This window comes from Lagenorhynchus albirostris, chromosome 4 (genome assembly GCF_949774975.1).
Source record: "Lagenorhynchus albirostris chromosome 4, mLagAlb1.1, whole genome shotgun sequence".
Taxonomy (NCBI): domain Eukaryota; kingdom Metazoa; phylum Chordata; class Mammalia; order Artiodactyla; family Delphinidae; genus Lagenorhynchus; species Lagenorhynchus albirostris.
Genome location: NC_083098.1, coordinates 77,733,934 through 77,750,964, shown reverse-complemented (window position 1 = coordinate 77,750,964; position 17,031 = coordinate 77,733,934). Strand labels below are relative to the sequence as shown.

The window sequence follows — 17,031 nt, the reverse complement described above, 5'->3', positions numbered from 1 at the left end:
GCCCGTGAGCCATGGCCTCTCAGCCTGCGCGTCCGGAGCCTGCGCGTCCGGAGCCTGTGCTCCGCAACGGGAGAGGCCGCGGTGGTGAGAGGCCCGCGTACCGCAAAAAATAAAAATAAATAAGTAAATAAATATTCTATTGGTAGAGTAGGATAAATTCTACCATTGGCATGCACCGATTGAGGTCCACATAGATATCTGAAATGTCAAATTAACAAGAAGCCACGTTAAGTCATATTATTACAGGCACGTATAGAAATCTGATATCAATTCCAGTGATCTGTGTTAAGAATTTATTGAGCCACATCTGGGTTTAGCAGTAGAGTTGTATAATTGATTAGCAATGTCTTCCATGAGCACACACTTGTCATATAGTTCCCTTTTCTTTTCTAGAACCATCCTCCCATTAACTCCTTCCTGGTTCTCTAGCTAAGTGCTTCTCAAGCTTTAATGTATGAATTACCTAGGGGTTTGCTAAAATTCAGATTCTGATACAGCAGGTCTGGGGTAGGGCCTGATATTCTGAATTTCTAAGAAGCTCCCATGATGCCCATGCTGGACCATAGAACTTTCAGGTCTCCTTTTCTAACAACAATTTCCTTTCTTCATCACCCAGCAAGAGTATTACCTTTATCTCTTTTTCTTATTGCTGGTCAGTCAGAGAAAGAAGATAGTAGCCACTGCTGTCAGGCCTTAATAATTTATTATAAAAGATTCCTATAACAACTTATGATTTTCAATTTCATATATATATATATATATATATAATTTGTCATGCTTTTATCAGTAAGAAGTTTTTCTCAACCATTCTTCCCAAGCCCTAGAGTAAAATGATTAAGGTCCCTAAAATGTCCCAGAAGCTCTAAAATATCCTAAACTCTCTACTAAATTATCAAATAAATAATATCCACTACAGCTTTAGGTTTTATTTTACTTTATTGCATTCTAATTCTTTTCAATGGTATCCTGAACACGATGCACACAGTAACTCCCAGTTGCTCCTTAACAATATAAATTGCCTGAAAGTGAGGGATACTTGTTCACTTTTATAAAGAGTGTTACATAAAAGAAGCATATGTGAAAAAATCAGAAGATATAAATACTGAGAAGTTAATTGGTTTATATCTTTGCACGTTATCCATTGTGACAAATTCTAAGTGTGATGATGCTTTAGCCACAGTACCTCACAAGTGAGTGTACGGCCTTGTGCCCTGCAGCGAAGCATATTTTCCTTACGGAAAAATTCCCAGCTGAATCATTCTCTTCTTTCAACTTACAGGTGCCAGAAGGATCCTTCACATCACCAGAAGGATCCTGAGGCACGTCCTTATGAATAACCAGCTTTTCAGTCCTGTGTAGAGTCTGTGGGCCCGCTTTCAGCTCCAGATCCTTCAATAGCTGAAAATTCTGTGTCAATAAGTGGTTTCAGAAATTGCTCAACCTTGGTTAGTCTTTGCTTCAGTTTCTGCTGCATTGACTCATACTCAGCCAGGATCCGGGCAAACTTGGTTTGCAGGAGGTCTACTGACCCCTCCATTCGAGTGACCTTCTCTTCGAGATCTTTAGGATCACTTCCAGCATTTGCAATGTTTATGTCCAGTAGCCCATCTTTCATCAAGATTTGCTTCCCTTTCTCTTCTAGCATACACTTGGCATCTGGGTACTCGGTTAGAGCTTCCATGAGGTCATCTTTTGAGAGACAGAACAGATCTGAGTAGCCAATACTTTTAATGTTGGCCGTTCTTCGATTGCCAGCTTTGCTGCCTTTAATGTTAAGGATGCTGATCTCACCAAAGTAGCTGCCATCGCTCAATACTACAAACTGAGTGATTCCATCATCTGCCACCACGGCGAGTTTGCCTTCCTTGATGATGTACATCTCTCGTCCAATATCCCCTTTCTTGCAAATGTAATCTCCAGGACTGTAGACTTGGGGCTGTAACTTCAAGACCAACTCCACCAACAGACCAGCTTCACAGTCGGCAAAAATGCGCACCTTTTTTAACGTGTCTAAGTGAACGTTGATGGCAATCTCCGCTCTTAGTTTATCAGGTAGATACTTCAAGACTTCTTTCTCATCCACTGTTTTCTTGTTGGTCCACAGATAGTCAAACCATTTAATAACTCTCTTTTCCATATCTTTGCTTACATTTCGAAAATGCATGTATTGCTTGATCGCATCGATTCTTGCTTGAAATTCTGCTCTGGCTGCATTCATGTTGGAAATCATAGAACCTATGTTACCAACAATGGTGGCAAAAATTAACACTCCAATCAGGAAATCAGCCACCACAAAGATATACTCAGAATCCCTCACAGGAGGTGGTGTTTCACCAATGGTGGTCAAAGTCAGTGTAGACCAGTAAAGGCTGTATACATATTTTCTAGCCAAACGGCCAAATTCAGGATCGTTAACATCAGGATAGACCCATGTATCATTTCCAAATCCAACAGCTTTGGAAATAGAGAAGTACACGCACGCATTCCAATGGATGATAATGACAATATACATAACAAGGTTAGAAATCCTGAAGATGTTTGGGTAGTTTGTCCTTGTTTCTGTTCTCTGGAAGAACTCAAACATTCGAGAGATCCTTAACAGCCTGTTTAGTCTAATTTCTGGATAGTTCCAGCCCAGATTAAAATACAGCAGATCCGTTGGTATCACTGATACAACATCAAGTTTAAACTGAAAGTTTGATTTATATTTCTCTATGAGTTTAAGCTCTTCCTTCACCAGTAGTCCTTGTTCTAGGTAACCTAAAATAGAAAAAAAAAAAAGTAATGTTTTTTCCTTTTCATGCCACTGTAAATTTTTCTAAAGTGACTCTCAACAAACGTCACTGAGTTCCAAACAAGAGTTCATTCCAATAAATATGCTTTTAGCAATGTAATAAGATATGAGTACTGATCAACATATGGCTGTGGAAAATGTTCTTTTGCAGAAATAAAAAGTAAAACTTTGTAAGCACGGAAGTGAGAGATTATATGCAATGTATATATACAAGGTATATATACAGACCTCTCTGGATTCAGCGTCTTGTCCAGGTAAAGCTATGCCTTTTATGAACAGTGTTCCTGGAAAGTTTTCTTTTTCTAGCACTGTGCTTAATTCCTCATGCCACTCTTTTGTCAGAATCCCAGCCCCACCCTTGAAGCTTGGGTACCTCCTTGCTGTTTGACTATTGTGCATATTCTTGCCTTGCCCCTTCAATGTGAAGCATATGTCCTTTGAGGCTTCACTTTCAGGCTTTCACTTCTCTTTCTTGCCCCTCCCAGGTTTCCTTAGACATCTGGGATTTTCCTTTCTACTAAGCTGCTACCATGCACCTTGTGCGTTAAACCCAGAATTTCAGTACCGTGATATATTTCACTAGGGAAAAATTTGTTTCTCTTCCTATCCTTGTTACCAGAGCTGTGCATAGAACTGAACTGAAGCATTGCTCCAGTGCACTGATATTAGAGAATGTCTTTATTTTACATAATGATTCTTAAAAGCAATACTCTGCATACACAGGTTACCTCTGCATGTGGTAGTATAGAAAATGAGCTTATACCTACTTAACAAGAATACTTAAAGTCGGAAGCTATCAGATTCTGCCCAGATTATTGGTCAATAATGCCTCACCACGGACCACAAAGTTGAATTAAGGATGTACACCCTGTTTCTTATAAAATTTCTAGTACAGCTCTGCTGAGTACAATGACATTTCCCCCCATGCCTCTTTAAGGTATCTCTGTTAGGTAGCAATTACCCTTTCCCCACAGAACTGGCAGAATATTTCTGTTCTCTCTATTCTTCTCTCCTAGTATAAACCCAGTGAACAGAAAAATGGAGGAAAGCCATCAATCCACATCCAGAAGGTTGCCTAGTAACATCCTTCTGAATCAGCTGGAGTGGCCTAAGCCTGTGGGTGGGTATATGGTACTCTTGCTTTCAAGAGTGCTTTTTCCTCTAAAAAAAATTTTTGTGAGTCTTTTTTTTGTTTTTGAAGAATACTTGAATTAAGAATTTTCAAGTTGGGCTTCCCTGGTGGCGCAGTGGTTGAGAGTCCACCTGCCGATGCAGGGGACACGGGTTCGTGCCGCGGTCCGGGAAGATCCCACATGCTGCGGAGCAGCTAGGCCCGTGAGCCATGGCCTCTGAGCCTGTGCGTCTGGAGCCTGTGCTACGCAACGGGAGAGGCCACAACAGTGAGAGGCCCGCGTACCACAAAAAAAAAAAAAGAAATTTCAAGTTATACATAGAGATAAAAGCATGAAATTGCAAAATATCCAAAACTGAACATATTTACCTGTCCTTGTTCGTACAAACATATCGAGAAGATAGACTATATCTGATAAGTAATCAAGAATGATCCAATATTCTAGGTAATCAGACTGAAGTTCATCAAAACATGCTCTGTAAAAGAAAAACTTGTATAAATAAAATGAAATGGGACCAATTTAAGTAAAAGTCCTCTTTGTATAATTTTTATCACGATGAGAAGTATAACACACTAAGGCAAAGAGGGGTCCTTGGAGTCCATTTAATCAACCATGGCTTTCCCAAATCTATTCCCAAATCTGAGGGTTGGATTTAGTTTTCTCACACTTCTGAATTTCAACATTCTTTCCATTATGCTAGTCAGCTTTGTGAAAACATCAAATGAGAATAAATGACTTCAAGCTAACGTCAAAGTATTTTTGGATGATACACATTGATAGCCAGGTTCATGTTGACTATTTGTACCCAAAATGCCTTGGGAAATCATGCTTTGTCCTGGATGGCTGAGATGTTTACTGTCTAAAAGACAAGGAACCATAGATATCCCTTGGGAAACACATCTTGCTCTATAAAACCTAGATCCTTGATCTTTTTCCCGTCCTGGCAAAACTGTTTTCTTGCAGGCCAAAGAAAATAAAGTTTCTCCCAAAGTTCTAATTAAATGATTGAGCAATCAAAAGTTTAAAAGTATCCCCACCCCACCCCATCCCAGTACTGGATTTCCAAGGATATTGGGAACCAAAGCAGCTACTCTTGCTCTTAGGAAAACACATTGAGAATGATGTAACCTCTCTTCACAACCTGTGGTGGAGAAAGGAGGTACGTCCTAAAGAGCTCTAGGCCAAACTGTTAAGTCAGTTAACTTGGAAACTAGAAGTGGTTTGAGATCCACAAAAATATATAGACACCTTGCAATAATCATGGTCCAGTTGTACATGACAGGTAAGGTGATGCAAAACAGCCAGTTGTAATATGTGCTTCCTGAGGGATCAATAACCATGACTTCCTTCTTCTTCTCCCTAGCAGCAATTGGAAATAAAGGGGAAGGTTACCAAGGAACAAGAATCTTTTTATTTCAAATATCAAATATGGTTATGCCCGTCACCCACAACTGATGAATTAGAAATAAGCTGAAGAAGCTCACTCCACAGTGGGAAGACTAGCTTGGCATAAGTGCATTAGTCATAAGAAACTGGTTAGGGAGGGGTGGATAGATAGTTAAATTACTAGTCTTACATTAAACCATACTTTAGACTTTTATTGAAGCCCTTGTTTTACTGTGATGCTGCAGACACTTCTATCACTCCGGCTACTGAGAGAGAACAATGGCATAGATCATGCCGAACTCTGGATATCCCACAGACCCCTTGCGTAGGCAATGGTTGGTGAGACAATGATGATTTTCCCACTCCCCCTACCAGGTAACAAAACAACTGGGGACCACACTGTGAGGGGGAACTCATGGCTTCTTTCTCATCTGTATGGAGAGAAGAATATAACACAATCTAATAAAAAGTGCTTGTTCTTAAGTGTGTATGAGGAATTGAGAGGCAATAGAGGGCAAAAGAAAGAAGGAAGGAACTATATGATCAAATGGACATTTTTAAAAACTTTCTGGTATCAAATTTATATTTTTAAGGATTTTTTCTTTTATACAACGTCAACACATTTCTAACAGGCACAAATAAGTAAAGAGTTTTCTTTGAGTAAGTTTAGAAGACAATATTTTCTTTAATAAAAAGCAAAAAGATAGCTCTGAAAATATCACTCAGCCTTAACCTTGTGAAACTCTAACTCTCAAATGTTTTAAAAAGTTTCTTTCAAATAGCTAATGTTTTGACAGCATTCATACTGCCCTCAAAATTAGGCATGGCTTTTGCAATGAGACTACTTTACTTTGGATTATTTGCCATACAGTATTTATGACTCAAAAATGTTAATGAAATTATTAAATTTTTATTTCGGCCAAAAATATTGATGGTAAGATCCTAGAAACGCAATTTTCTTTGGATCCTAAATCTGTCCCAGTGGTAAGTTTATCTTCACCAGTGCTTAAGGAAGGAAATTAACCATGACGCCGAAAATTCTTGATGAGAAAAGTAAGGCTACCATTGCTAATGTTAAGGAAATTTGAAAAAAATTAAATTCACATTTGATGACAATTTATTTAGTCTTTACACCGGGCCTCTTTACTATAAACTTGTGGGAAATTATCCCTGCATCCTAAACCCATCACAAATTTATTCCTAATTTCAATGCCAGTAAAAATACTTACTCTTCTTTCTTGTCTTTGCCTTTCTCCTCTTTCTTTTTCTTGTCTTTGTCCTTTTCTTTCTTCTTTTCCTTTTCTGGGTCCTTTTTATTTTTATTTTTATCATCTGGCTTGCTGAAGAAGTGAGAGATGTAGTTGGTAAAATACAAAAATGTTATGGATAGAAAAACGTGGGGTTATTCATGCCAAAGTCTTACTTACCTCTTCTTTTCTTTTTTCTTTTTCTTTTTTTCTTTTGGTTCTCTATAGAAAAAAACCAATATATCACATAATCAAATTACATTCTCACCTCCATTCTTGTTTACCTTCCTCTCCACTGGGCAAGAATTCTGGGCTTTGTGTTCAAAGACCTGCCCCTGTGCTCAGAGACCAGAAATCTGATCTCCTAATGGTGGGTTCAACAAGAAACAGACATGCACCCCAACAATAAACAAATAAAATTCCTGGGAATTAGTGCATGTGGAAAATTGGAGAAAATGGAGGTGGATAAAGGCATAAACCCAGGGAGGGAAATTTAAGAAACAAGAGCCCCCAAAAGTGTACTTTCAAAGTCTCAATGTATATCCAAAAAATGGGTACTTAAAATGTAAGCTTCTTGATGTCACTTGTATTTATACTTGAATAAGAGTTTTGAGAATTTCAAGAAAATGCCATCAGTTTTCTTTAGAGGGGTAATCCTGACTGAAGCAATGTTTTATGAGCAGACAAAAAGCTCTGTGGTAACAGAGTTACTTCTTGAGTTACAATTTCTTCTCGAGTGGAGAATATGGGATTAGTGGGCTCTTTCTGCAGTTGGCTTTCTCTATCAGCAGAAGAATGGATTCTGGAGTCAGACAGAGCTAAGGTCATAGTAGGCTGTCATTGTTGGCTCAGATATCTTGGGAAAATGTATCATTCAGACATGAGTGATCAGGCATCTCGTTACCACTGGGATAGTCAGAGAAGGCTGTTAAAGGGAAGTAGGTCTAAACCTAGGCCTCAGAGTATGGGTAAGAGTTGGAGAGGTTAAGAAGAAGAGAAAGGATGTTAAAGGGAGGGAGATTTTCAGGTGCAAATATACAAATGAACTTAGTCTGGGTAGGAATGGCCCAGCATAAGTGGAAAGCTGCTGCTAAGGAGAAATAGGAGATAAAATTAACAAGGAGATGGGTCTTGGCACCTAAGGTTGTCATGTACAAATAGAAACAGAACATAAAGTTAGATACGGTGGAGCTTTTTGCTATGGGAGTTACATTCCTATGATACAAGATTTAACACCCTAACATAGGCCCTGGGAGATGGTGCTGGGACACTTCTTGGATGGCTCTTAGAAGCTCAGAAAAGGTGACAGCCCAAACTAAGTGCAATATGATTTATAAAATGCCATGGCACACGGTGGAGGAAGGTATCAGAAAGATTCAGAGAAGTGGTAGGCTAAAATGGATATACTAAGTAAGAAAAATAGCCCACCAACTGATTATGTTCCCTAAGAGGGCTCAGAGGATATAAAAATGACAGGGAATGTGCTGGTGAGAGGGGCACCAGCATTCCTGAGAAGCTCATTGGTGCTGTCCTCTGTAGACCAGGGCTGATAGTGAGAGATGCTGAACTGGGTACAGAACTAGACTTCCCTGAGAGCAATAGGGATGGCAGGATCTAGAAATCACAGAGACCAGTGGCAGTGCTTACCCATCAGAAGAGAAACAGGTCTGATAATTTTAATTATCAGTAAGGTGAGCATAGTAGCCAGGGTCTTAACCCACAGAGCGCTATGGAAGAGGTTAACAGAATACTGTATTCCTAGATAGATGGGCATCTTGTTGACTTGTTAGGGTACTGTTTTACATTTATAATAAAAAACAAATTGGGAATGGACGCTCAGGAGGTTAAGGGCAACGTACCCCAATAAAAAGTCACAACCACTTGAATAGTTTCTAAACCTGAGCTAGCTCTCAGAAATGAAACCACCAGTCAGAGGAGAAGCACAGTCTCCATGAAGAAGGACTCTGCAACACCATGACAAGTATATTCAGTAATGATTTCCCCAGTCTTTCCTCCAAAGAAAACCAATGATCATTTACTTAAGTAACTGTACACTGGGGGTAAAAAAGAATACCTACATACATTAAAGGCCATTTTTGCACAGGACCCAAGTTGATATTGAGACCCAGGGACTAAAGCATCATCATGCCCCACCCCCATTAAAGTGAGGGACATATGGTGGTTTGGTAGTAATTTGTGGGGCCTCCACTGGGTCTAAGGATGCCCTCTTGTGGTCATTTGTCCAGTTCCTCCATGTAAACATGGAATGCATTTATTTGGTCATTGGCAGAATGACAATCATCTCCTCATCTCCACTAGTTCCTTGGCTTGTGGAATAAGAGCTAACATAGTGGGGAGGACCAAGTGGAAGCCCTGAAGCTGCCTCCTACCTGCTGGCAAAAAGCAATATTGCAACCTGGACAGGAAAGGAAATGCAATTCTTAAAGACCCAATGCATGCAGGGGTGGTGCTTCTCCATCACACCCCGTTTAATTCAATGTCTGGCCCCTATTAAAACCAAATGGAGGGCTTCCCTGGTGGCGCAGTGGTTGAGAGTCTTCCTGCCGATGCAGGGAACACGGGTTCGTGCCCCGGTCCGGGAAGATCCCACATGCCGCGGAGCAGCTGGGCCCGTGAGCCATGGCCGCTGAGACTGCGCGTCCGGAGCCTGTGCTCCGCAACGGGAGAGGCCACAACAGTGAGACACCCGCGTACCGCAAAAAAAAAAAGAAAAACCAAATGGATCCTGGTGGATGGCAGCAGACTACTGCAAAATCAACCAAATAGTAGTTCCAATTGTAGTCACTGTGGCAGATGTGAAAAACAATACACTCACCCAATCAGTACCATATTCCTAAGGTTCCGGGTCAATCATGGTGAATGTGTTACTTTTAACCACTATCAGGGAAGAGGGTCAGAAACAGTTCATATTCACATGGGATGGAAAACAGTATGTATTTACACTATTTTCCAGGGCTATGTTAACTCTCCCTCCCACTGTCATGACATAATCTAGAGGGACCTGGACCATCTGGACATTCCTCAGAGTATCACATTGGTCCACTATATCTATATCAATGACATTATGTTAATTGGGTCCTGAAAGAGGATTATCTAACCATGGGACAGAAGATGACTGCTGACCATGAGCTGCATCCTGCCAGAACTAACAAGTCATAAGGTTGTATTGCAACCTATCACATGATAAAATGATGTACTTGGGACTGAGCAGGTGGCTCGGCACCCTCGCCCCGTGTCATCTACCACTGCTGCATCAAGGCTATTCCTCCCCCCCGACCCATGGCCATACATTGGGCTTATAGGAACAACTGATGGAGCACGATCTGTGGGTGGGTCAGCTTAGCATCTGGATGCAAGCCAAAATGAGCTGTTGTCTACAATACAGCCTTACCTAGAGGTGGCCTTAAAAGATAGTGAAGTTAATCTTACCAATAGCACAGCTTTAAGCAGTGCACAATCATCTACTTTGTGGGGAAAAAGCAGTGGCCCAAATTAAGAATATATAAGGCGGACTTCCCTGGTGGCACAGTGGTGAAGAATCCACCTGCCCATTCAGGGGACACGGGTTCGAGCCCTGGTCTGGGAAGATCCCACACACCGCGGAGCAACTAAGCCCATGAGCCACAGCTACTGAAGCCCGCGTGCCTAGAGCCCGTGCTCTGCCACAAGAGAAGCCACCGCAATGAGAAGACCGTGCACTGCAACAAAGAGTAGCCCCCGCTCTCTGCAACTAGAGAAAGCCCGCAAGCAGCAACGAAGACCAAGCAGCAACGTCCCGCTTGCGTCCCGCAAGCAGCAACGGCAGCCAAAAATAAATAAATAAATTTATTATTTTTTTTTAAAAAAAAGAATATACAAGGATTCATGGGCAGTCACAATGCATTGGGTGGTTGGTCAGGGACCTGATGAAAAAATATTGCAAGATCGGGAAAAATAATTCTGGAGAATAGGCAGACTGAATGGACCTTATGGGCATGAACACAAGGTTTTAAAACCTTTGTATCCCATATTAATGCCCATCAGACAGCAGGTGCCATGGAAAAGAAAAGAACAACCAAGTAGACAGAATAAATCAGCCTGCTGACAAAGACAACCTCTGTCACTGGCATCCCCAGTGCTGGTACGATGTGGATGTGAATGGAGCAACCATGGTGGCAGAGATGGAGACTATACATGGGCCCAACACATGAGGTCCCGTTCACCCGGGCGATTTAACTGCTGCTATTGCTGAATGTCCAGTCTTCCAGGTACAAAAACTAATGCTATGACTCTAAAAGAGCACCACTACTTGAGGAAAGCAATCAGTCACTTGATGGCAAGTTAATTACACCATGGAAAGGGCATCAAATAATCCTGACTTTAATCAATATATATTATGGATACTAATTTGCTTTTTTGCCTCAGGGCTTTGACTAGTGCCACTATCCAGTTTGGGTTGCTGCCAGCTCATAGTTTCCCTCTCCCTTGGCTGGCCTTGGCTGAAGGAAGCCACCGTGCTCAAAATTATGCACCCCTTCCTAGAGGCAGTCCTCATACAATGACCGTGCATGGGTACAAAGCCCAGTCCTATTGCCTAACTATGGAAGAACTCTGAAGGGCCATCCCTTCTCCAGAGCTCCCCATAGCATCACATCGCACATCAACTCTATTCTCTGAAGTTCAACTTCTCCCTCTACCCAATCCTACTCCCCTAACTCCCTTCTAGGTATCATTTCTGAGAGCGCGCCCAATAAAGCTCTGTATACAAAGCTCCTTCTCAGAGACTGTCTCCTGGGAAACTTGACCTAAGACACATTGGCTCAGAATGGGAAGGATTAATGATGTTTTATTTATTTTGTTAGCCACCCTAACCCTAACCACACGGTGGGGCAATTTCATATATGCTATAGACATGGTTTTTCTACACATATTCAAATACATACATACATACATACGTATTACTTGTAACATGAGTAGCTACATTTTTCAGGAGAAAATAACCAAACGACAAAATAATGGAAAAACTTTGCCATTGGATTAGCTAGAGTTTGCCTAATCAATATCTGCAGTATAACACATTCAGATGTATTTCTACCTTTTTACTGTCTTTCTTTAAAAACAAAGGTTTGGTTTACTATTGTCAATGTACTTACTGCTCTTTATTGCTGCTATTGTTAACATTGAAAAGTGCAATGGCTCCAGGCAAGTACTGCTCCCTGGGAAATGAAAAAGCACAGTGAAATCATAATAGTCACCATGTGTGTAATGTCCATAGTCTTAAAAGTCTTAAAGAACAAATTCTTTTCAGGTTCTACCCATTACTAACTAGTGCCTAGATAATTTTTGAAAATATAGAGTCTCCACAAAGCATGAGTTTCTGAATATCAGGGCCATGAACCAAAGTAATTAATAAATGTTTATTAATCAATGCTCACAATGCATCACATTACCATCCTCCACGCCCTGAGTAAGCCAGTTTGGATGCTACTAACTCCCAGAAAGCGATTAAGACTTAGATTGTCCGGGAGGATAGGAAGGGAAGACAAGACAAATGAAAACAGTATGAAAGCTGAAGGTGGTCAGTGAGAAAAGAAACAGGAGGGGGAAAAAAAAGAGGGAAAAAAAGCAAAGTAGAAGTAAATATGTTTGACAGGATGGGAACCCCTGATCCACACCAATACCGCACTCCTTCCACACTCTCAGGGTCACACGTTTGAAGTTTCCACAAGTGCTTTTTTCCCTAAGGATTTTTTAGCTTTTCTCGTCTCGTTACTCACCCTAGTGCTCTGCTTCCCTGAAAGTAGGATTGAATGGGAGAGAGCATTTTTAGAGAATGACAGCTAAATAATATATATAATTGCTTGGAAGAAGGATCACATATAATTGCTTGGAAGAAGGATCAGAAAGAAGGAGGAAATCAGAGAGGACTCAGGCATGAGGTTTCCTAAGGGACAGACATGGGTCTCAGGGAAAATGATCAGCAAGAGTGTTCGTGGCTTGGAGCCCCATGCATGAATTATCATCAGGCAGTGGCAGTTTCCCAAGAGAAGAAGAGGGTAAGGAACAGAAGTAGCAATTTACTCCCAAGATCCTGCAGAGTAGCTGGGTAGCAGGAGTGTTGGCCAAGCCCAATGAGTGGAAGAGTAGAACACCTTTCTTTCATCTAAATAATAGTTTAAAAACTGATGTGGAGGGATAGATGATACTGCTCACCTCTGTGATGGCTGTTCCCTTCCATGTCTACTACTTCTAAAGGAATCCGTTGCATGAGTGTTTTCACTCTCTGATTCTTCAAATACAGAGGCACTGTCATCATCATCAGAAAAGGAGCTATGGTTCAATAGGAGGCAGAGATTAATTAGATCAGTGCTTTAAACCATTGTGGGGGAACAACATGTCTCATTTCTCATCTCCTCTTTCTCTCTCAAACGAACACAGACAACAGTTTTTAATAAGAGTGAGATGAGAACTGTTCAGAATACACAGAATTAGATAGAGTATATGCACAATCCAGTAAAATGCATGTAATTAAGAAACTACTTTCTAGGTCTTCCATATTTGTATTGTTTGATGCATTGATTAGTTAATATTTATCAAATCGAAAGTATGATATCTGTACTTCAGGTCATGTTATACAGTTTTCTGAACCCGTAATAACATTTCCTTCCACTAAAAGTAAATTCAACCACATTTATACAAATTCTATTCATTTATAGGGTGGCCACTTTAAATTATACTTTTAAAACACGTTAGCATTTCACACTTTTTTTTTTTCACATTTCTCTATGGTAATGTTATCTCTTTAGATGTGAAATGTCCCATGAGGAAAGGTCTTGCCAGTGACTAAGGAAATATTTGGCAAAGGTGCATCTAAAGAATCACCACAATAATATCTATGTTCATTTGTTAGATAAGTAAGGCTGACCTAAAGAATAAATAAATTCACTAAATTAAATAAAGTACAAAGTTCAAGGTTTCAAATTAAAAGTTAAACTGAAATTAAGCTTGGTTAAATTGAAGAACTTTGGCTAGTATTAAAAATACATAGGGACTTCCCTGGTGGTGCAGCGGTTAAGAATCCACCTGCCAATGAAGGGGACACAGGTTCGATCCCTGGTCCAGGAAGATCCCACATGCCGCGGAGCAACTAAGCCCGTGCGCCACAACTACTGAGCCTGTGTGCCACAACTACTGAAGCCCGTGCACCTAGAGCCTGTGATCCACACAAAGAGAAGCCACCACAATGAAAAGGCCCGTGCACCACAACGAAGAGTAGCCCCTGCTCGCTGAAACTAGAGAAAGCCTGCACGCAGCAACGAAGACCCAGTACAGCCAGAAAAAAAAAAAAAAAACATAGAAAAAAGATGCATTTACCTGCACGCTCCATTTTCCATCCTTCTTATTTCCTTTTCAATATCTGGTACAATCACATTGGGAATGTTTACAAAAGAGCGCCGTGTATTGATGATAATTTTCTTCATGGTTAGCTTAATAGCTGGGGAGAAAAAAAGTCTTGTTAGTAGGAAGACTTTTTACATATTTACATATGTAATCAAAAGTTTCACTCTATCATTCTTCTAAGGCTGAAATAACAATCTTATTTCCAGTTATATGTAGGAATTATATTTTAATAGAATATAGTCATGATCCAAGCACTTAATGATCACTAGTCAGGTTTTTGTGTATTGTTTTAAATTCAAGGGTTTTGTGTAGTTTTTAAAATTCAGAGGTGTAGAACTCTTTTTTTTTTTTTTAATTTGGATTTACTCCAGCTTTGAAATATTTAGGCAATGTAGGTGTGGAACAAACCTATAGGGACCTCACAGGCACATCCAACAATTAAGTAACAATGAAAAGCAGTATAATAAAGTACCAAAATGGGTGTAATCAACTGTGAATTTCTACAGGCATTCAGAAAAAAAAAAAGGGTCTCAAGTGGTATTCAAATTTCGGAGTGAATGAAGATACAACTGATCCACATTTCAACAAGTCCCCCTAAATTATTCTGATACACATAGTGCTAAGCTTCCCGGGCAACCACTTCAGGCATCAGGAAAACGCCAAGAACAAAGTGATCCTGAACTCCAAATCTGTCCTGGCAGCAGGTTCCAGCCCAGCTTCAGGCAACATGAATGGCACGTGGGCACACTCGCGCTTGCCTTCTTTCCTGAGGCTCTGCCGGCGTCCAATGACAACGTCCCTGCACTCATGACTGGCCCCAAGTACTTCACCTGGTCTTCAGTGTGCTGCAGTGACGTGGCCTGGAACTTGGAGAAGTTCCTGGTGGGCCCCAACAATGTGCCTGTGCACAGGTACAGCCACTGCTTTCTAACCATGGACATGGAGCCCAACGTTGAAGCCCTGTCATCCCAAGGACCCAGCTGTGCCCAGGATGCTCCTCCAACCCCTGCTGCTTGGCAGTCACAGCGCTGTCCTCTGGGGATTTCATCTCTAAGGGTGTTTCCTCCAAACTTGCATGGAGATAACACCTGATGTCCAGTAAAATGGGCCTAGATAGGTGCTAGGTATCCATCCCAGCCTCCCCTCTCCCAGACCAAGGCTCCCCACTAATAAAGTGCTAGGTGTCAGCAGAAAAGCAAAAGGACACTGTGGATTTTTAAAAATGCTGCTGCTTCAGTAAACAAAGAATGTTGTCTGCCATTCCAGTAAACAACAGAAAAATGTTGTCTGCTATCCAGCCATCAGCCACTGCAGACGCCAGGGTAGGTGCGCCCTTGGGGGAATTCAGGATGGAGAAAACAGGATACTGGCCCTTGATAGTTAAGATGCATATCAAAGGAATAATTTCAATGAGCCCAGACTCTTGACTCTTCCCATACATAGAAAAGCACTAAAATCATTAACTTGAGAAGTCTGTCTTTTTGTGATTAGCAGTAATCTTTTGATGTTCGACTACATGATTTTTCTTTTTTCCCAGCAAAAACTCCTATATATTCTTGTTCCTCCCTTACCTCTTTGGATCAGTCCCTCAGAGTTATCTGAGAGGTTGCCTTCCCGGACTATAGTCCTCAGTAATGTCCCTGGATAAAATATAATTCTCAACTTTTAAGTTGTGCGTTTTTTCCAGTCGACAAAACAAAAACCCAGTATCTGTTCACGGGCTCCAAGAACACCAGCTCTTGTACTGAATGTCACTTGCTATGGTCCTGCTGATGAAGACCCACAGAAGGCCAACATGCTGAGAGGATGACGGGTGCTGGACAACTTCAGCAGGTACCAAACCTCCACCTAATCCTCTGTGGCTGGTTATCCATCCATCCCTCCCCTCCTCCACAACACACACTCCCTAACCTGCACTCCCAGGTTTTTATTATATGGATTGGGGATTTTTCCTTTGTTATTTTTCTACCACAGATCTCTGGGTTTTGGAGGGAAACTTGCCTTTGTTATGAATAAAATAGAAAAGCAAAAACCAAAAAAAGAAAAAGAAAAAAATCATTTGATGTGGAAAAATGTAAAAAGCACACTTCATTTTTTAAAACATTACATCTTCCAGTGAGGATAGCCATATATAATGCTCTTTATTTCACCCTAGTATTCATACAACTAATGAAAACAACTAGCAGCCAGTAGTCAATAAATAGTAAACAGAGAATTTTTGTAATGTCTGTTAATAAAAGTGTGTACATATTTTAAAATGTAATTAAAGTAACTTTTAAAGAAACAACCACTTTAAGAAGAGAATTGTTTCATTGACTCCTTCTCAGCAACAGCATGGATATTCTGGTTATATTGATAGCATGCTGGCTTCCTATTGTCATCAAGCACCACTCCTTCTGGGAGACCCCATGCCTTATGATTCGGAAAAGGAGAATATATGATTATTTCATCCATCACAACATAGAAAAAACTATGTGAGTAAAAAAGATTAAACAAGGACAACTAATATTATCCAATATGTCAGAATGAACCAAACCTGGGCTTTGCTTGGACCTGAAGAAAAAAAGAATCACTTCCCTTGTCCCATAATTTCTTGTTGGCCTAAGTGCTCTACATAGGAAAAAACGTTTTTTATATCACACAATCACTTTTTAATACATATTCACTCTAGGAAGAAAGAAAACAGAAAATATAAATAGAAAAATAAAGATACTCAAAATTCCACACCAGACCATATAATTATTTATCAACACATTTTCTCCACTGCTTTTATGGTTTCCTTTTTCACATTTAGATTTTAATCTATCAAATTTATTTTGGTGTAAGGTGTGAGGTAGGGATTCAACTTTATATTTTCTAAATGACTAGTCAATAGTATAAATAGCACTAAATCAATAACCAATAGTCCATCTTTTCCCTACTGGTTTGAAATGTCATCATTCTAAATTTGCCTTGTCAACCGTAAAGATTTTGATGGAGTTTGCATTAAAATTATAAAATAGGGCTTCCCTGGTAGCGCAGTGGTTGAGAGTCCGCCTGCCGATGCAGGGGACATGGGTTCGTGCCCCGG

The 17,031-nt window shown here is 40.5% G+C and overlaps 1 protein-coding gene and 1 pseudogene across 1 annotated transcript; one reads left to right on the top strand and one right to left on the bottom strand.

Annotated features, from left to right (window-relative positions):
- Positions 1–1,345: 1,345 nt before the first annotated feature.
- On the bottom strand, positions 1,346–14,047 carry CNGA1 (cyclic nucleotide gated channel subunit alpha 1). The gene is given in 8 exon segments (XM_060147286.1): positions 1,346–2,760; positions 4,296–4,402; positions 5,176–5,279; positions 6,539–6,653; positions 6,741–6,782; positions 11,714–11,776; positions 12,774–12,890; positions 13,935–14,047. Coding segments are annotated over 8 exon segments (2,070 nt in total). The 5' UTR covers positions 14,042–14,047.
- Positions 14,048–14,437: 390 nt separating this feature from the next.
- Positions 14,438–15,053, top strand: LOC132519093 (glutathione peroxidase 1-like; annotated as a pseudogene).
- The last annotated feature ends 1,978 nt before the right edge of the window (positions 15,054–17,031 follow it).